Source organism: Vanellus vanellus (genome assembly GCF_965231255.1).
Source record: "Vanellus vanellus genome assembly, chromosome: 17".
NCBI lineage: Eukaryota > Metazoa > Chordata > Aves > Charadriiformes > Charadriidae > Vanellus > Vanellus vanellus.
Window position 1 is genome coordinate 8,022,954 of NC_138922.1, and position 17,419 is coordinate 8,040,372.

Sequence of the window (17,419 nt, forward strand, 5' to 3'; positions counted from 1 at the left end):
CCCTTACGGCAGCACTAAGGCAGAAATAGCTGCCGGCTGTGTGACGGGGGGGCACGGGGGGGCGGAGGGTGCGGGATCCTCGGGGTGTGCAAAGGTGGGGTGTTTGGCAGCACCTTCTGCAAGAGCCATTTTGAGCACCAAAGCTTTAATATCTGAAAACTTTCGAGTTTTCTCCGGTAATTTTAAGCGCGTAATAAATTTGCCTTTTCTCCAGCATCAGTGGTTTTCAGGGCAGCTGCCGGCACGACAGAAATAACGCCTGGCGGGTGAAAGCTCTGCGCTTTCGGCGTTGGAAGGGCTGACTCCCGGTGGAAGCAGGGCTGGGAGCAGAAAACCGGAGCTCTTCCATGCACATTGTCCCATGAAAGTGGTTTTGCCCAGAGAGACAAGTTTTCCCTTACCACGGGCGTTTGGGCGCTGTAGCTCCGTGCAGCCGGGCTGGTTTCAGGGGCAGGGATGCTGATTTACACTCTGCAACCAGCTCTGCCCCAAAATCATGATTTCTGAGCTCTGGCTGCAGGAGTCAGCTGGAAGTGGAGACGTCCTATCCCAGCACACGAGCCTTCCTGTAACTCGCCCCTTCCCGAGAGGGAACAGTCGCTTTTCTGGAAGCACCAAGAGCTGCTCCTCCACCACCTCTTCCAGGGCAGAGCCTGAGCAAGGAGGGACAGCGGGAGGGGGATGGATGCAGGAGTATTTTGGAAATTCCTTTTCAGAGACAGGCTCACTTTCTACTGCTGTCGTGTGCGACCGACCAGCAGTGAACCTCATGGGCGAGGGAGTCGGGCACAGCCAGGCAGGGATGTTCCCTGACATCCGCCTCGTCCCGCATAGTCCCGCTCCCTTCTCCACCTGCCCTCCATCGCACATATATTTCACATCCTGAACCCCCTGTAACTGGTTCAGGTGTAAGGGGGATGACTTCTGGAATATATATATACTCTATAACAAAATTTGCTAATACTCGGGGTGCTCAGCAGCAGAGAAAAGTCTTCCCTTGACCGGGGTGGGAAGGCAGAGAGTCATAGAATCATAGAATCGTCTAGGTTGGAAGGGAACTTAAGATCATTGAGTCCAACCTCCATGTAAGGATGCCAAACCCACCACTAAACCATGTCCCTCAGCACCACGTCTGCCCAGCTTTTAAATACCTCCAGGGATGGCGATTCCACCGCTTCCCTGGACAGCCTCTTCCAGAAGTAGCCACTGAGCCTTGCTGGAGAGAAAAGTGGTCCCTGGGCAAACGGGGAGCCCGTGGGAAGCTGGGGAGAGAGACAAACGCCAGCGGGACAGAGTGAGGAGAACCCCCCCTGCCTGGCTCATTAATGAATTCCTGTAGCCTGCAGCACCCAATTAGCACATAAAGAGAGATGAGCAGATAGGGCGATCCAAGCAGAGAAGCAGCTTTTCTTCTGCTCCTGCCACAGCAAGATTTTAAGGAAGGGGAGACCATGCAAGCAGCCAAGCGCAGAGCCCTCACTGAAGAGGTGGGGTGCTGCTGCCAACCCCGTTTTTATGCCACCCCGTCGGCAGCAGGAGAGCAAACGAGGCAGAAACACAGGGCTACGGGTCCCCGGGCAGCTAGGCTGGGGCAGGGGGGCTGCTGAGCAGGGGTACCGCAGGGAAGCCTTGGCTCCATAACCAGGAGGTGGGTGTCTGTCCTCTGCTCCTTGGGGTTTCGCTGGCTCTGGGCTGGTTCAAGCCACGAGGTTGAGCCCGAGGGTGGAAAGAAGGCTGTGCGGGCAGAGGAGCCCGCGTTGGGGCTGAGGCGCGCTTGTTGCTGCCCGGGGTTTATCTAAGGAAGCTGCACCATAACTGAGTTTAAATAACTCGTGTAATAAATGGTTTTGGCCACGGTCTGGCAGGAACTTGGGTGTTATGTGAGCGGCAGGTATATTATACCTACACATATACCCCTATATGCAGGGGAAGGGAGTTATCTGGGGGGCTGCTGGCTGGAGTCACACGTTTTACCCCCCCTCCACCATGAACCAGGGGTGCTGTCATGGTTTAGGCTGGGCCACCAACCCTCGCACCAGGACAGCTGCAGCCAGCTTTCCGCTCCAGCCCCTCTGGGGAAGAGGGCAGCATTTGGGGAGCACCTGCATCTTTCCTTGGAGCACTTCCCTCCTCTCCACCAGAAATCATGTGTGTTGGAGGTTCCCTGCTCCCCTTTCCCCAGGGACGTGTGCTGGGGCAGGTACCCTCACGAAGAAGAAGGCGGCGTGGGGGAGCACGGCTCTTGCACCCCTGGGGGCTGCGCAACTGCTTCCCAAACTGCTCCTGCTGCCCAGCATGCTGCGAAGTGACAGGCTGTGGGAGCACCTCCAGCTTGTTTTTTGATAAACAGCCTCTAAACACCATTAAATCCGCAGGGAGGTCTCGCCTTTGCATGTGGGGAGCCTTTTCCTGCCGGTGTGGAGATGCCGAGGCAGTCCTGCAGCTCTCGGCCTTTATGGGCACGGACCAAATTCCTCCTGTACAAGGGGAACCGTGGCATCATAGAATGGTTTGGGTTGGAAGGGACCTTAAAGATCATCCATTTCCAACCGCCCTGCCCTGGGCAGGGACTCCACCAGGTTGCTCAAAGCCCCATCCAACCTGGTCTTGAACATCTCCAGGGATGGGGTCCCAGGGAAGTCCCTCCTGGAGCTCCTGCCGAAGCCCAGGGAGCCCCTCTTATCTCAACCTCTTCCCCTTAAAACCCTGCGGGCAGCCTAGGCTGCGGCGTTCCCCCCGGCTCTATCTGCAGGATCTGCCCAGGAAGCCCACAGGAGGTCACGGAGCCGCTATCGCCACCCAGACACTGTTTCCTATTTCCCCAGCTGAAATGCTTCCCCCCCTCCAAGAGCAGCTTTTATGGGGGATAAGGCGGGGGGGGGGGGGGGGGCTGCCAGCAAAGCTGTAGCTCCTGTGGTCCTCGAGGGTCTGCCGCCGGCACAGCTCTGCTCTGGAGAACATGTCCCATGCCGGGCACACTTTGCAGCCTGCAGCCACCACGGGAGCTCGCCCGGAGCTCTTCTCGCTGGGTGGGTGTCCCAAGAGAGGTTTTGAAGTTTTTCAGGTTTTATGGCGGCAGAAACAGGAGCGGGGTGGGGTTTTTGCGGGGTTTGCCCCGGCTGTGCCCACGGCTCCCAGCGGGTGTCTCATGCCCCGGCCACACACCCACAGGGCGGTTTGGGTGGGAAGGGACCGTTAAAGGCCCTCCAAGTCCAACGTCTCTGCCACGCGCAGGGACACCTTCCACTGGGCACACACGGCCACACGCACCCCAGTGTGTGCACATGGACCCCGGTGCACACGTGCACAAGCACACGCACACCCTGCTGCACACAGGTACACGGACACCGCGGTGCACACATGCACATGTGTGAACACTTACACACTCCAGCGTGCGCACACACACACAAACATACGCATGCACACAGTGATGCATGCATGCACACGGGCACATGCACACACCTAGCCTCCCCCCTCCACGCACACACACCCCAGTGCACAGATGCACATGCATGCACACGCGTGTACACACACACCCCCCAGTGCCTGCATGCACACATGGCACACACATGCATGAACACACACCACCCCCGGTGCACACATACAGACATGCATACACTCATGGTGCACACAGGCATGTACATGGATGGTTGCACACGTGCGCACACACACACATGCACATGCACATGAACACACATCCACACACGCACACGCACACACATCCACACATGCCCGCACACATGCTCACACACATGCACATACACACACACATACACACGCACACACATCCACACATGCCCGCACACACGCTCACACACACGCACATACACACACACATACACATACACACACGTGCACATTTACACACACACGCGCGCACATACACGCATACACATACACACACTCGCACAAACGCACGCACACTCACTCACACGCGCAAAGGCGCACACGCACACATACGCGCACACTCACGCACATACACACGCGGCCACCCCGCCGCGCGCCCCCGGCCCCGCCCCCCCCCCCCCCACCCCTCCTCCCATCCCGTCCCGGCCGGCGCGTGCGCGCGGGAGGCGCGCGCCGGCGCAGCCCGCCCTGCCGCGGCGGAGCCGCCGTGACGATGGTGTCCAGCGGGCGGGCGCGGAAGCTGGCGCGGCGCTATCGGCTGGCGGTGGCCACGGCCCTCGCCATCCTCCTGCTCCAGGGGCTCGTCCTCTGGACCTCCGCCGGCCTCGACGAGGAGGGACCGGCCGAGGTGCGCCGCGGGGGAGGCCGGACCGTGGGCCGGGGCCTGCCGGCGGGGGCCGAGGGGGCGGTGAGGGGACGGGGGGCTTGAGGGGGGGCGGAGGGGACCGGGGGATAGGGGGGGCGGTGAGGGGGCTGGGGGGTGCTGAGGGGAGTAGAGGGGTCCATGAAGGGGCTGGGGGATGGTGGTGAGGGGGGTAGCGGGGCAGTGGGGGGCCTGAGGGGGATGAGGAGGCCAGGGGAGGCGGGGAGGGGCTTGAGGTGGGTGGGAGGCCTGAGGGGGTCATAGGAGGACGGTGCGTGCTGAGAGGGGGCTCCTAGGGGGGGAGGACTTTGTGGTGGTGGTCCTTAGGGGGGCAGTGCCCCAAGGGCTGGCATGTCCCCTTATTCTGGAGCTGGGAGGGGACACCAAGGGGGTACACCACCACCACCCCCCCCCCGGGTGTCTCTGTGGGGCTGTCGAGGCCCCATCCCAGGACGGGGTCCCTGGGGTGGGTGGGGGTCCCACAGGCCCCAGGCTGCTGGGGGGTGGTGGCTGTGGGGTGGGCAGTGGGCCATGGCCTGTGAGGGGGCTCCGGAGGCAGCAGTGTGGAGTTGTGGCACCTGAGAAGAGGATGTTGTGGCCCAGGGGGTGTCTGTTGGGGTTCGGCGTGAGGTGGGGAGCGTGGGAAGCTCACCGGGGTTCTCACACTTCTCTGTGATTTAGGGACATTGTGGGAAGCTGAGGCTGGTGATGCCTGAGGCAGAGAAATACGCAAACACACGGTAATTCAGAGAGCTGGGGAGAGCACGCACAGCAGCTCAGGAAGTTTGTGGCAGCTGGTCCGGTCAGGGATGTCCCTGTGAAGCACAAGGGTACAAGGACCTTTTGCAGTCATCTGTTGTCTTTATACCAGAGCAGTCTGCTAAGGCGAAAGGCATCACCTCTTTTTTACATGTGGGGAAACTGAGGCATGAGCTGGCGAGGGTGTTTGCTCAAGGTCAGACATTGAGCAGGTGTCAAGGAGGACCCAGGCCTCTGGTAAATGCTACTGCCACCTTCAAACAAAGCTCTTGACCTCTGAGTTGCTTATTTGAATTTATTTGTTTGTTGTGAGCTGCCTGGACCATATCCAGGCCCACTGCATCTGGGTGAACCAGTGGCTGAAGCTGGTTTCTCCAAGAGCATTGGGGAAGGGCTGAGAGTCCCTGTATGGGCTTCCTTGGCAAACGTCTGTATGGGACCTGAGCCCCTCATCTTGAGCAGGACATGCATGCTCCGGGGGCTGTAGAGACTCTCTGCGGGCTGCTGACAAGCCCCAGGGCAATGGTGAAGCCGTGTTTGGCAGGAGGGGGGGACAGTGTGTGGCAAGAGCTGTGTAGGGGTAGGCGTGGGGTGAGTGTGAGAGCTGTGCCAGAGCAAAGCCAGTGGCCATGAGGTGAGAAGTGGGGATTGCTGGAGGGGTGAGAGATCCCTGGTGTGGAAGGTGACCCTGTGGTTGGCAGGTCTTTTCACAGGACTAGAAAGTTTTCTCTGAGAGCAAAGAGGTGAGAAGGGGAACTGGGCAGCCCTTTGCGCGGAGGAAGGTCTCTAAGGCAGAGACCTTCACTCAGCAGGTTAATTCCCAGCCCCAGGCTTCTTGTTGGGACGCTGTGAATGGCTGTGAGCACCCTCAGGTGCTGCTGTACACCCATCACCAAAACTGAACTAGGGAATAAATGCGGCAAGGAGAGGGGACATGGAGTTGCCCTTGATCTGAAGGCACTGAGAGTGTGAAAGCAGACCGGTCTGGCAGCTAGGAGTGCCCGACTGCCCCTTCCCCTTTTCCATGACCTTGATCAAATCACTTCACCTGTCCTGGCTTCTCCTTCCCTCTCTGCACCATCCCATGCTGCTCATGTGCTTTTCTCTTCTCTTGCCCTGCGTGGCCTCAGTCCTCACCTGGTTTCCCCTGGTGTCTTCCCAAAACTGAGCTGGGCAGCTGACAGGTTTGACCATGAGTCCTGTTCGCCTGGAGAGGGGATGGTTTGCCACCAGCAGCCATGACTCCAGGGCTTGGGAATAGACAAATGTCTTTGGAGAAGGCAAGAATCATCCTGAACTTTACAGGCAGCCCAAGCCCATTAGCAAGCTGGGAAAAGTCCAATTAACCTTTATTTCTTATAAAATGGCAAAGCTTTTGGTTTCTGTGCCCTCCTGCAGCTTCTGATTTTGGCCAGACCTGGAGGAGCCACTGTTCCCCAGGAGCGTTTCTGGTAAAGCTGGAGGAACCCTCCCATGAGAGCATGACCTTGCAGGCGTGGAAGGATTTGGGGAACCTTAAGATTTCTTAATTGCTGGAGTAAGTGGCTCCTTCCCACTAATGGACACAGCTCTAACCTGGCTTGTCCCTACCACCAATGGGCTGCGACTCACTGTATAGAGCAAAAATGAGACTCGAGTCCTGTAAATGCCGTGGGGTGTCTGGAGTCAGGTGAGCTCACCTCCCCCTCCAGACTGCCACCTGCAGAGCTTGGAGGCTGCACTGCAGCCCTGTGCCCCAGGCTGGCAGCTGCCCGTGCTGCCTAGGTGTTCCCAAAAGGGCTGCTCTGATCTCTGCTGGTGGCAGCCTGTTTCTCTGTCCTGCTCAGTTCTTCAAAGCCTGCTGGTTTCCTTTTCCTTCCCTTCATAGATGAGGGAAGAGCTTCCCCTGCTTGGCATGCTCCATCCCCGGTGGTTCCCTGGTATAAGCTGAGCAGACGCTGAGGGAGGATCTTTGCCCTTCACCAAAGCAGGTTGTAAATCCATCCGGCACCAGCAGCACTGACCGCTCACTGCCCTGTAACAGGCTTCAGCCACATCAGAGCCACCAGCGCAACCCTCCTTGAGAAGTCCATGCCGCTTGGATCGTGTCGCTTCTCTCTGCAAGCCCAATGTCAGGGTCCTACAGGCTCCCTTTGTTCACCAAACGTGCTTTATGGCATGCAGACCAGCAGAGGTTTAATCAGTCTCCATCCACCCAGGTCAACACTGAGTTTCCTACCTCCAGGAAGCCAAATTATCTTGTTCCAGTGGGATTAAACACCACAATCCCTGTCCAGCCTGACAGATGGGAGAGGAAATTCCCATCAGTACCTAGCCCTTTGCTGACAGCATCCCCACTGCAGACCATGCGAGCCTGTCTGCACACAAAGGTGGGAACCCGAGGGACCAGAGCGATCCTGCCTCCATCGTGGTGATACCGACAGCTCCTGAGTGAGCATATGAGCGTCCTGAAGTGCTTGGTCCACAGTGGAGCTGGCACCGGTAAAATGCAAACCACAAAGTGTCCTTGTGGGCGAAGAGGAGGATCTGTCAGTTGGGAGAAGTGTTTTAGCCCAGTCACGTCTTCTCCCACTTCGTCTCCTATCTTTCTCTTTCCAGGCAGGAGGCAGCACCTTTCTGAGGTCTGTGTGTTGGTGTCCTCATGTGCTGCAGCCTCTAGAGAAGCTTCCTACGAAACAGCTTTTATTCCAGCTTTGCTGAGATTCCTTGATTTTTATTTCCCCCCTGCCCAAAGAGCTTAGGGGCCTGTCCCCAGCCATTTTAACTGTGAGGTTTCAGGATCTGCTGCTGCAATTGGCAATCAAGCGTCTGGATTCCTCTGGTGAATTTGGAACATTTTGGCACTGGTTTTGCCTCATGAGCGCTGGTATGTGGCAGACACCAGAGTCAATCAACCAGAGGGGGAATCTTGCAGGGCACCAAATGCTGTTAGCTCTGCTCCTTGCAATGGCGGGTGGCTTGGAGACATTGGCGCAGCCAGACCTGTGCTGGGGATGGGGTGCCCCACTGCTCTGTGGTACTGTGGGGGTGGGGGTGTCACATCTAGGGGACCCAGGACAGGAGAATTGACCTCTGGCTGGTGTCCGGAGTAATCTGTGTATGTTGGGAGATCGGGGATGGGGAGCCTTGCCAGAAGTCCTGTGCACAAGGCTTAAATACAGCAAAGCAACGTGGCCAGAGTCGTTCCCTGCTAGGCTGGGGTGGAGGGATCGCTCTGCTGTGGTGCAGTAATTAGGAGCCATTGAGTTTATTAACTGGCAGCTCTGGAAAGGCTGGTGATGTTTGTAACGACTTCACTACTGGGGAAGGCAGCCGGCTGTGCTTGTGAGCTGGGAACAGCACTTCTAGGGGGATGAGCAGGACTGTAACCGAGGGTGGACGTTGCGTGGGGGCTGTACCCGCAACCAAGTGTGTTGGGGAGCGGAGGGTGTGAGTGGTGCTGGTGGGTCTCTTCTGCAGGCTCAGCCCTGTCCCTGCAGGAAGAGACTCACTCCTCGCTTGTTCCCTCCCGACTCCTGTGACGCTTAGCGGAGAAAACAGGTTTATAACTCAAACAGATGGTCCTGCGTGGTGACTAATGAATGGTTTGCCGCCTGTCTTGGGCTGCCTGTGACGCCTGTCTGGGCAGAAGGGGGCTCGGCTGATCCTCGCTGATGCCAGCCCCTTGGAAGTTAAGTGGTGGCTTGACCCCTTCCTGGGTAGACACAGTTTGCAGGCTGTGCCACCACAACATGGGTAGTTCAGGGACACTGGAGTGGGCAGATCTTGCCAGATGCTTTTCAGCCTTTGTATGACATGGTTTCTCCTGGCCTTGATCTTCCTAGCAACTATGCCCACAGGGGGGCTCATGCAGGGGGCTAATTCAGTCCTGCTGTACTTGCGAGACATCTGCCCATCCTCAGAAGATGATGTTGCCCAGGAATAGCCCCTGATGGGCTCGATGCCTCCCACGGTGGCAGTGCAGTGGCTGGACAGGCAGGGTTTTGAGGGTGTTGTGCGATAGCCCTGGGAGGCCCAGTGAGAGCACTTGCAGTGGGCTGGGGGGGCAGCCCCGCAGGCACCACTCACTGGGAAAGTGCTTTCCCATGAGCATGGCTCTCGCAGGCATCCAAACTTCCCAACTCTCTGCTCTCCCCAAGGCTGACTCGTTTCTGTTCATCAGCCAGCCTGGCAGAGGTAACGAAGCATAATTAACTGCTCCCTTTACACATCCGCTTGGCTCAGCAGGAGGGTTCGTTAAAGGGATTTCTACAGAAGCTGGCGATCACAGCGGCTGCTCCAGCCCAGCACAGGGAGCCGGGGCCCAGGGAACGTAGCACAGACAGGACCTTGTTCAATGCCTTTCTGGTGCTTATAGCCCCAGAGAGCACAGCCATGGCCACCTGGGACCCCGGCTCCCAGATGGGTGTGCTAGGCTTGGGCTCACAGCATGATCGTGGCAGGGAGGAGCTGGTCCATTTGCCTCTGGGTGAAATAACCGCCAGCCAGAGCGGCCCTGTGCTCGTTCCCACCATCTGCGGGTACCCACGCCCATGCTGGACCCCAGAGGGTGGCTGGTGACTGATGCAGACACACTGAACCTTGGCCAGTTAGTCTTGCAGTGAGCTCAGTGGCAGAGAGTGAGACCCTCTTTGTACATCTGGGGTGCTGTGATGATGGGATCTGCAAATTGGGGTCTCCCTTGCTGGCATATAGGGGGCTGTTCCCATGATGGGGGCGTAGGACCACGCAGAGAGGTGCTGTGGGACCTTACGTGGCAGAGGGGCGGTGTAATGTTCTTTGCACAGTGGCTGCTTCCAGAGCGCCTGCTGTTTTGTAGCACTGAGCAACATGGGAACTGGAAATATTGAGCTCCGGGAACAAGGATGCTCTGAGGACCGTGTTGGCAGAGCTGGGGGGAAGGAGGCCCAAGTTAATGCTGTCTGTTCTCTCTTCTGCATCCACCTGAAACTGGTACAGGAGCGGCAGAAAAAAGCCAGATTGCCTGAGAGCAGTGACGGCTCCAAGGACTCCGACAGCTCTGCTGGGCGCCGGGGCAGCGCCAGCCGGAAGCACGGGCGATGGCGGGGACGGCCGGACAGCCCCGGGGCGTTGGTGTCCAAGGTGGTGAGAGCCGTCACGGCGAGACACAAACCGGGACGGAGGCTGCCGGCCATGCCGGACTCCTCCAGCCAGAGGAACCTGACAGAGCCGCGTGGGGAGGCCCAGCTGGCCATCTTCCAGCAGGGTGACACGGGCAGCGTGGAGGGGGCTCCACAGCCCACCGAAAACAGCTTCACTCCCAAGTGCGAAATCACAGGCAAAGATGCCCTCTCAGCGCTGGCCCGAGCCAGCAGCAAGCAGTGCCAACAGGAGATCGCCAACGTGGTGTGCCTGCACCGGGCCGGCAGCCTCATGCCCCAGTCTGTGCCTCGACACTGCCAGCTCTCGGGTGAGTCCTGCTGGGGTGTTCCCGATTGCCCTTGGGCATCGGGAATATCCCAGCCAGGCGCGTGGGCCACCTTCCTTATGTCACCAAACTGTCCCACCTGGCAAAAAGTGGCCTCAATCTGTCACTGATTCTCAGATTACCACTGCCTCTAATCCAATCAAAGCTGTGCTAGCCTCCTTACACTGGGCTGTTCATCCCAGCCTGCGGTGCCTGCAGAGGTCAGAGCCAGGCCCAGCTGCATCTTCTGTTTTGAGGGGCCAGAGAAGGACACACACCCCTTTCCCAAGGCGTCACTGACAATTTAATACCACGGGGTTGCGTCTGGCACCATGCCCTGGCACTGCAGCATGATGGGGTTTGCCTGAGGCTGAGCTCTTCCCTGCTGTCCCCCACCTTGCTCAGGTCTCCCTGGTTTATTGGGGTGGTGGGTGCCAAGGCCAGGGGTGGCTGACAGCCCTCTCCCTCCCTGCACAGGCAAGATCAGCCCTGTCATCCAGTGGGATGAGAGCCGGCTGCAGCAGGCACCCCCCAGCAAGCCCGTGCGCATTGCCTACATGCTGGTTGTGCACGGCAGGGCCATTCGCCAGCTGAAGCGGCTCATCAAGGCGGTGTACCACCAGCAGCACTTCTTCTACATCCATGTGGACAAGGTATTCGGGGCAGGGGCGAGGGGAGGGGGGGATGCTAACAGTGCCTGGATCGGTCACTGGGATGTGAGTGAGTGGTGAGTGGAGGAAGTGGCTAGGTAGCGTTTGTCCTCACTGCTGATGGAGCTGTGATCCTTCCACCCCTATTCCTGGAACCCCAAGGAAGCAGGATCTATCCCTCCTGCCCAGAGCAGTCTTGTCTTGCTGCCTTCCTCCCTGTGGAGGCTGCTGTAAGGGCTGACCCCGGGCTGGTGGCAAAGAGGAAGACGAGCCCCTGCTGACTGTGAGCTGTGGTCCCTGACAGCGCTCCAACTACCTCCATCACGAGGCAGTGGAGCTGGCCCGGCACTACCCCAACATCCGTGTGACGCCCTGGCGCATGGTGACCATCTGGGGAGGTGCCAGTCTGCTGAAGATGTACCTGCGTAGCATGAAAGACCTGCTGGAACTGGCTGAGTGGCCCTGGGACTTCTTCATCAACCTGAGTGCCACTGACTACCCCACGAGGTGAGGACCTTGCTGGGGCAGAGGATGATGGAGGTGTTCAAGCTGTGTAATGCTGTAGCAGCCTTGGGAGGGGCAGGGAGGAGCAGGGAGCTGAGGGAAGATGGGGTTGGAGATTGCACCCACATGCTGGTGATGATGCTCCAGGGCCAGGCTGGTCCTGTCTCTGCAGAGGAGACCAGCCGGTACCTTGGAGGCTGTTTTTTCCTGTGGTCTGGGTGTTGCAGGCGAAAATGCATGTGAGACGCCAGACAGCAGAGATGCCACGTCTTTGTTTCCCCAGTGATGGGACCAGGGTTTGAGTCAGCACCCACTGAGCAGCTTTAGGCTCCTTGTGTCTGATAGCTCTTGCAGCATGAATGTTTACTGGACTGTTTTACCCCAGGGGCCGTTAATGCTTTTTAATTTGCACCTCAGGACCAATGAGGAGCTGGTGATGTTCCTGTCCAAATACCGAGATAAGAACTTCCTCAAGTCTCATGGCCGAGATAATGCCAGGTAATCCCAGCTAGGGGCAGAGCTGAACTGGTGGAACAGAAAGAGGAGGGATTTCATAAAAGAATTGAAACAGCTGGGGCAGGGGGGATGGTCTGGCTGCAGCTGCATTCAGTGAAGTGGGTGACACCCCTAATGCCTGATCTTGTCCCCATGCCCAGGTTTATCAAGAAGCAGGGCTTGGACCGCCTGTTCCACGAGTGTGACTCCCACATGTGGCGGCTGGGCGAGCGCCACATCCCTGAGGGCATCGTGGTGGACGGGGGCTCCGACTGGTTCTCACTGACACGCAGCTTTGTGGAGTACGTGGTCTACGCCGATGACCAGCTGGTGTCCCAGCTGCGCCAGTTCTACACCTACACGCTCCTGCCAGCTGAGGTGGGTGCTGGTTGCGGGGCACAGGCTGGATTTTCTTCTCACTGTAGTTAACATCTCTGTCCCACGTCATCCCTGCCCTGGGTAGCTGCGAAGGGCATTTATGGTTCTGCTCGGGCAGCTTTGTGCCTCCCCTTTGTCCAGACCCCAGAATGAAAGAGGGGAGAGAGGAGCAGACAGGCCAAGAGTCATGTTTATATCTAGCCCTGCCTTAGGTCCAGATGCCAGGGCTGGACAAGAACTGATGGGGCTGCACAGCCTGGTCTCTTATGCGTTGCCCTGTGCTGGGAACAGGGATAGGTTTCTGTTTGGGAGCTATCGAGGCCTGCCCTGTTCCTCTGCAAGTGAGGGGTGGGGGGGTCTTCTTTAACCGTCCATCCTCACTGTGTCTCTTGTCCCTTCTCTGTTGTGCATAGTCCTTCTTCCACACAGTCCTGGAGAACAGTCACGCCTGCGAGACTCTGGTCGATAACAACCTACGAGTGACCAACTGGAACCGGAAGCTGGGCTGTAAGTGCCAATATAAACACATAGTCGACTGGTGCGGGTGCTCCCCAAATGACTTCAAACCCCAGGACTTCCTCCGGCTACAGGTGAACAAGATCCTCCTTTCTCCTCCTGCTCCCTCTCCTTCTCCCTGTCTCGCTCCCCTGTGGGCGCACCCCTGGGTGCAATGCCAGCTACTCTGCATGCCCCCACGAGCCTCACCTCAGCCCCGCAAGGGACAGGGGAAGGACTGGCTCCCAGCTGCCATGGGACTCGCTGTAGACATGCCTGTAAACACTTGGGCAGCGGGATAAAGCCAAGTGTCCTGCCCAGCAGCCAGGCTTTTGCTTGCAGTGCTGTTCCTCTTCCCAGGTGTTCTCTCCTCCCATTTTCCTGCTCTTTCCTTGAAGACCTGTCACTTGGGGCAAATACCTTTTCAGTAAAACCACTTCAGAGTGCTGTCCTCTTTGGCAGGACAAAACATCTTGTGACAAACTGTTTCAGTGTATAGGGATGTAGACTGAACAAGGGGGGCTTGGGGGAGATACACCCAGCCCTGAAAAGAGAAGTTGCCAGGATTTTCGAGCAGTCCTGGGCTTACATAGTGCAGGGCCCTGATCCTGCAAGCTGTTCCACATGGCCAGACCTCATGCAGGGTTCTGTAGAGGCTCTGCAGGGTGGGGCCCATCTGAATAGAGATTGCAGCTAAGGAGCTAGATGACACATGGCTGCTTCTGAGCACAGAAAGGGGGAGGCAGTGGGAGAGATGGGAACCCATCTGCATTACCAGTAAGTCTACTGTATGCTCCCACTGATCCTGCCATAGAGGATCCCACATAGAGGCTGGCTGTGCTTTGCTGCTCCTTAACCTGTGCTGTCAAAGAGGGCAGGATGGGTCCCAGCATGTTTCTTCCCAGTCTGTCTCCCTCCCAGCTGCTCCGCTCAGGTGGGAGGGCAGAGGGGCTGCAGCCAATGATGTTAGAAATGCCTGTGCTTTTCCAGCAACTCTCCAGACCCACCTTCTTTGCCCGCAAGTTTGAGTCAACGGTGAACCAGGAGGTGCTGGAGATCCTGGACACGCACCTCTATGGCAGCTATCCCCCCAACACACCGGCACTGAAGGCATACTGGGAGAACGTCTACGACCATGTCGATGGACTCAGCGGCCTCAGCGATGTCGCCCTCACCTTCTACACGGCTTTCTCCAGGCTGGGACTCCGCAAAGCCGCATCCGTGCTGGCAGTGAAGGCCGACAAGCTCTGCAGGTGGGATATTCACCAGGAGCTCAAGCTGGGCTCTGAGTGGCGGCCTGCATCTCATGCTGGGAGGATGCTGATGCTCAGATATGCAACCTCTCCGTCTGTCTCTCTCTCTCCAGATTTGAGGCCCGAGGCTTCCCATCCAGTGTGCACTTATATTTCTATGACGACCGTTTCCAGGGTTACCTGGTGATGCAGGAAGTGCAGAATTTGGCAACTGGGCAGGCAGAGTCCCTGGAGGTGTGGATGATGCCCCAAGGAGCTCTCAAGCTGTTGGGTCATGGAGGGCAGGCAAACCGCTTACAGAACCTTGAGGTAAATGGGGAAAGGTTCCCTCACGACACCCACTTTCCTCCCCGGCTTTCCTACACCATGCTGCCCTTCTTCCTCCCCACCGGAATGCTGTGGGGACAGAGGGACACAGTGCCACTGTCATGTCTGAGAACAAACCTTTGTCCAGGAGTTTGGCTTCTGTGTGGGGTGTGGAGCTGATTGGTGGGGAAGAGGTCTGAAGAGGATCTTTCAGGGGGGAGCTGAAGCTGTGGTGCCCAGCACCTGCGGCTGCAGTAGGCATCATGCACAGCTGGATTGGTGCTGGTGTAGTACAGGCAGGCAGAGAGCAGTGGAGGGTGGGATGTGCATTGCTTTGAGCTCCAAAGCTTGTACCTTCCCTGATTCGGGGAGGTGAAACGCAAAACCTGAGCTGATAACATCTCCCTGCCCAGCATCCCATTGTTCACGCCTCCTGTCCCTACAGGTGGGCACAGAGTGGGACCCCAAGGAAAGGCTCTTCCGCAATTTTGGAGGTTTGATGGGGCCTTTTGACGAGCCAGTGGCCATGCAGAAGTGGTCGCGGGGCCCCAACCTGACAGCCACGGTGGTGTGGATTGACCCCACCTACGTTATTGCTGCTTCCTACGACATAACGGTGGATTCTGAGGCAGAGTTCACCCAGTACAAGCCCCCCCTCAATCGGCCCCTGCGCCCTGGTGTCTGGACCATCCGCCTCCTCCAGTTCTGGGAGCCCCTGGGAGAGAACCAGTTCCTGGTGGTGCCTCAGACCTTCAACCGCAAGCAGCCTCTCAGGAAGGGTGAGGATGCTCTGGAGGTCAGGGCTGGAAGTGGGGTGGAGGGCTCCCTGCAGGCTTTCCCCTGGTGCTGGCCTCTGGGCTGCAGCTGATGACAAGGTATGAGCCGTTCTTCCTTGCTGGTGTCCTCTTGCCCATGTGAGTCCTCAAACCAGGCCTCTGGGCAGGTGCAAAGGCCTGTTTGCGGGTCAGTTAGATCCATCCCACAGCAGCACCCCTCTCCTCAGGCTGGAGGAGAGCTGGGGTTGCAAAGGGATGGGGTGCTGAGCCCCACCGGGAGGGTGGCAGTAGGAAGGACAAGGTGCCGGGATGTTGCACTGCTGATCCCCTCTCTTCTCTCTTTGTCCTGCCCAGATGACAGCAACTGGCTGCATGGCGGGCCCCCCCGCAACGAGTACATGGAGCAGAGTTTCCAGGGCCTTGGGGGGATCCTCAACCTGCCGCGCTCTGAGGAGGCAGAGGAGGATGCGGTGCGGAAGGCGCAGCTGACAGGAAAGGCGCTGGAGGACTGGGCGGATGGTGCCATCAGCGCCTTTTGGTCCGTGTCGGACATCTGCATTGGCAGCCCCTCTGCCTGCGGCTCCCTGGAGACCTGCAGCAAAACCTCCTGGAGTTCCCTCTCACCGGATCCCAAATCAGAACTGGGGCCCGTCAAACCTGACGGGCGGCTGAGGTAGCAGGAGCAGCTAGGGGGGGCGGCCTTGGGAGCGAGGAGCATCCTCTGTCACTGATGTTGGGGGGTCTCCGGACTACATCACCCTGTGCGATTTGCACCGTAGTCACTCAAGGAAGAGTGAATGGGAACCTCTGGGCCAGGAAGAACCTTCTCCTGTGGGGTATTTTGGGCGGAGGGGGAGGTGTGAGGTTGGTCTTGCCCACCTCCCCCAGGAATGGGCACTTGCTGGCCGGGGAGAGCATGCAGGGCGCCCGTCACTGCAGGGGTGCGGATGGCGCTGGCGGCTGGGAAAAGCTGCGTGTTTGTTACTGTAGGCCTAGGAGCTTCAGGAAGGGGTGATGGGGGGATGCAGGGAAGGCTGGTGGATGGGCAGGCTCTGGACCAACTCAGCACCCTGCCCAGCCCCGGGCTGGATCTCTGCAAGATCAGGCCCTGTACTGCTGGCGACCCTGCCGGGGGGCTGCCAAGGGGCTCTGGGGACAGGCAGAAGCAGAATGGGTGGAAGCCTGCTGCATGCACAGAGCTGCTGCTGGCCCAGGGCTTGCATCTCATCCCCTCCACCCCAGCCCTTTAGTTTGTATTTTTATAAATATATATAGAGAGAATTATATATGATGCAAAGTGCAATAGAGACGAGACCCCGCGTTGGTCGGGAAGTCCTTGTGTCTCCATCTCCCCTCGGACTGTAACATACCTTGTTCTCTTGGGTGTCCTGGTGCTACAGGACAGGGTGCTGGGTTGTTTACATTTTTTTTAATTATTATTATTAGTAGTATTGTTGTTGTTGTTATTATTATTATTTTGCTGTTTCCCCATTTCCTGCTGGGGGCTGCTGGGGAACTGCAGCTCTCTGCCCCTTGGGCAGGGTTGCCCCGCGGTTGCGGGGTGCTGCCTGACGGTGCCAAATGTTTGGAGCTGCCACTGTGTGTTGTATGACGGCTCTGCAAGTCGGGGAGCGCTTGGTTCATGGTTCAAGGCCAACAAGCCACTCCGCTGCCTCTGTCTCCGCTTCAGCAAATGCCCTGGGGCTGGGCACCGGGATGCCCCAGTCCCCTGCCAAAAAACGTCCTGGTGCAGATGAGACGGAAGCTCACTGCCTGGCGGGCTGCCCTGTGCCACAGCCCCTAGGCCCAGCCTTTTCTTTTCTCCCTGGCTGGCAGAAGCTTTCCGGATCAGCTGGATCCCTGGCCAAAAAGCTTCCCTGGCCAAAAAGCAAAGAGGCGAGACAAGGTCCAGCAGACTCTATCCGCTCTCCGCTGTTTCTGCTTCCCCCCTCCTCCAGCAAAAGGGTGCAGCGGAGCGTCTCCTTCCCCACCATCCTCCCAGGCTCGGGGACTGTCCTTTCTTGAAGACCAGTGCTGCATAAAGAAGTCTGGGTTGGGTTTTCACCCTGGGAAGATGCTTCACGTGTGCCATGTGGGACTGCAGC

General features: G+C 58.1%; 1 protein-coding gene across 1 annotated transcript; it reads left to right on the plus strand.

The window, feature by feature from the left end:
* Positions 1–4,120: 4,120 nt before the first annotated feature.
* On the plus strand, positions 4,121–16,770 carry XYLT2 (xylosyltransferase 2; the record flags this gene model as incomplete). Its single annotated transcript, XM_082492177.1, has 11 exons — positions 4,121–4,255; positions 9,989–10,460; positions 10,935–11,110; positions 11,412–11,614; positions 12,029–12,109; positions 12,268–12,484; positions 12,898–13,074; positions 13,970–14,232; positions 14,346–14,541; positions 14,984–15,317; positions 15,669–16,770. The coding sequence occupies 11 exons, from the start codon at positions 4,121–4,123 to the stop codon at positions 15,989–15,991; spliced, it is 2,577 nt and encodes an 858-aa protein (XP_082348303.1). The 3' UTR covers positions 15,992–16,770.
* Between the last annotated feature and the right edge of the window lie 649 nt (positions 16,771–17,419).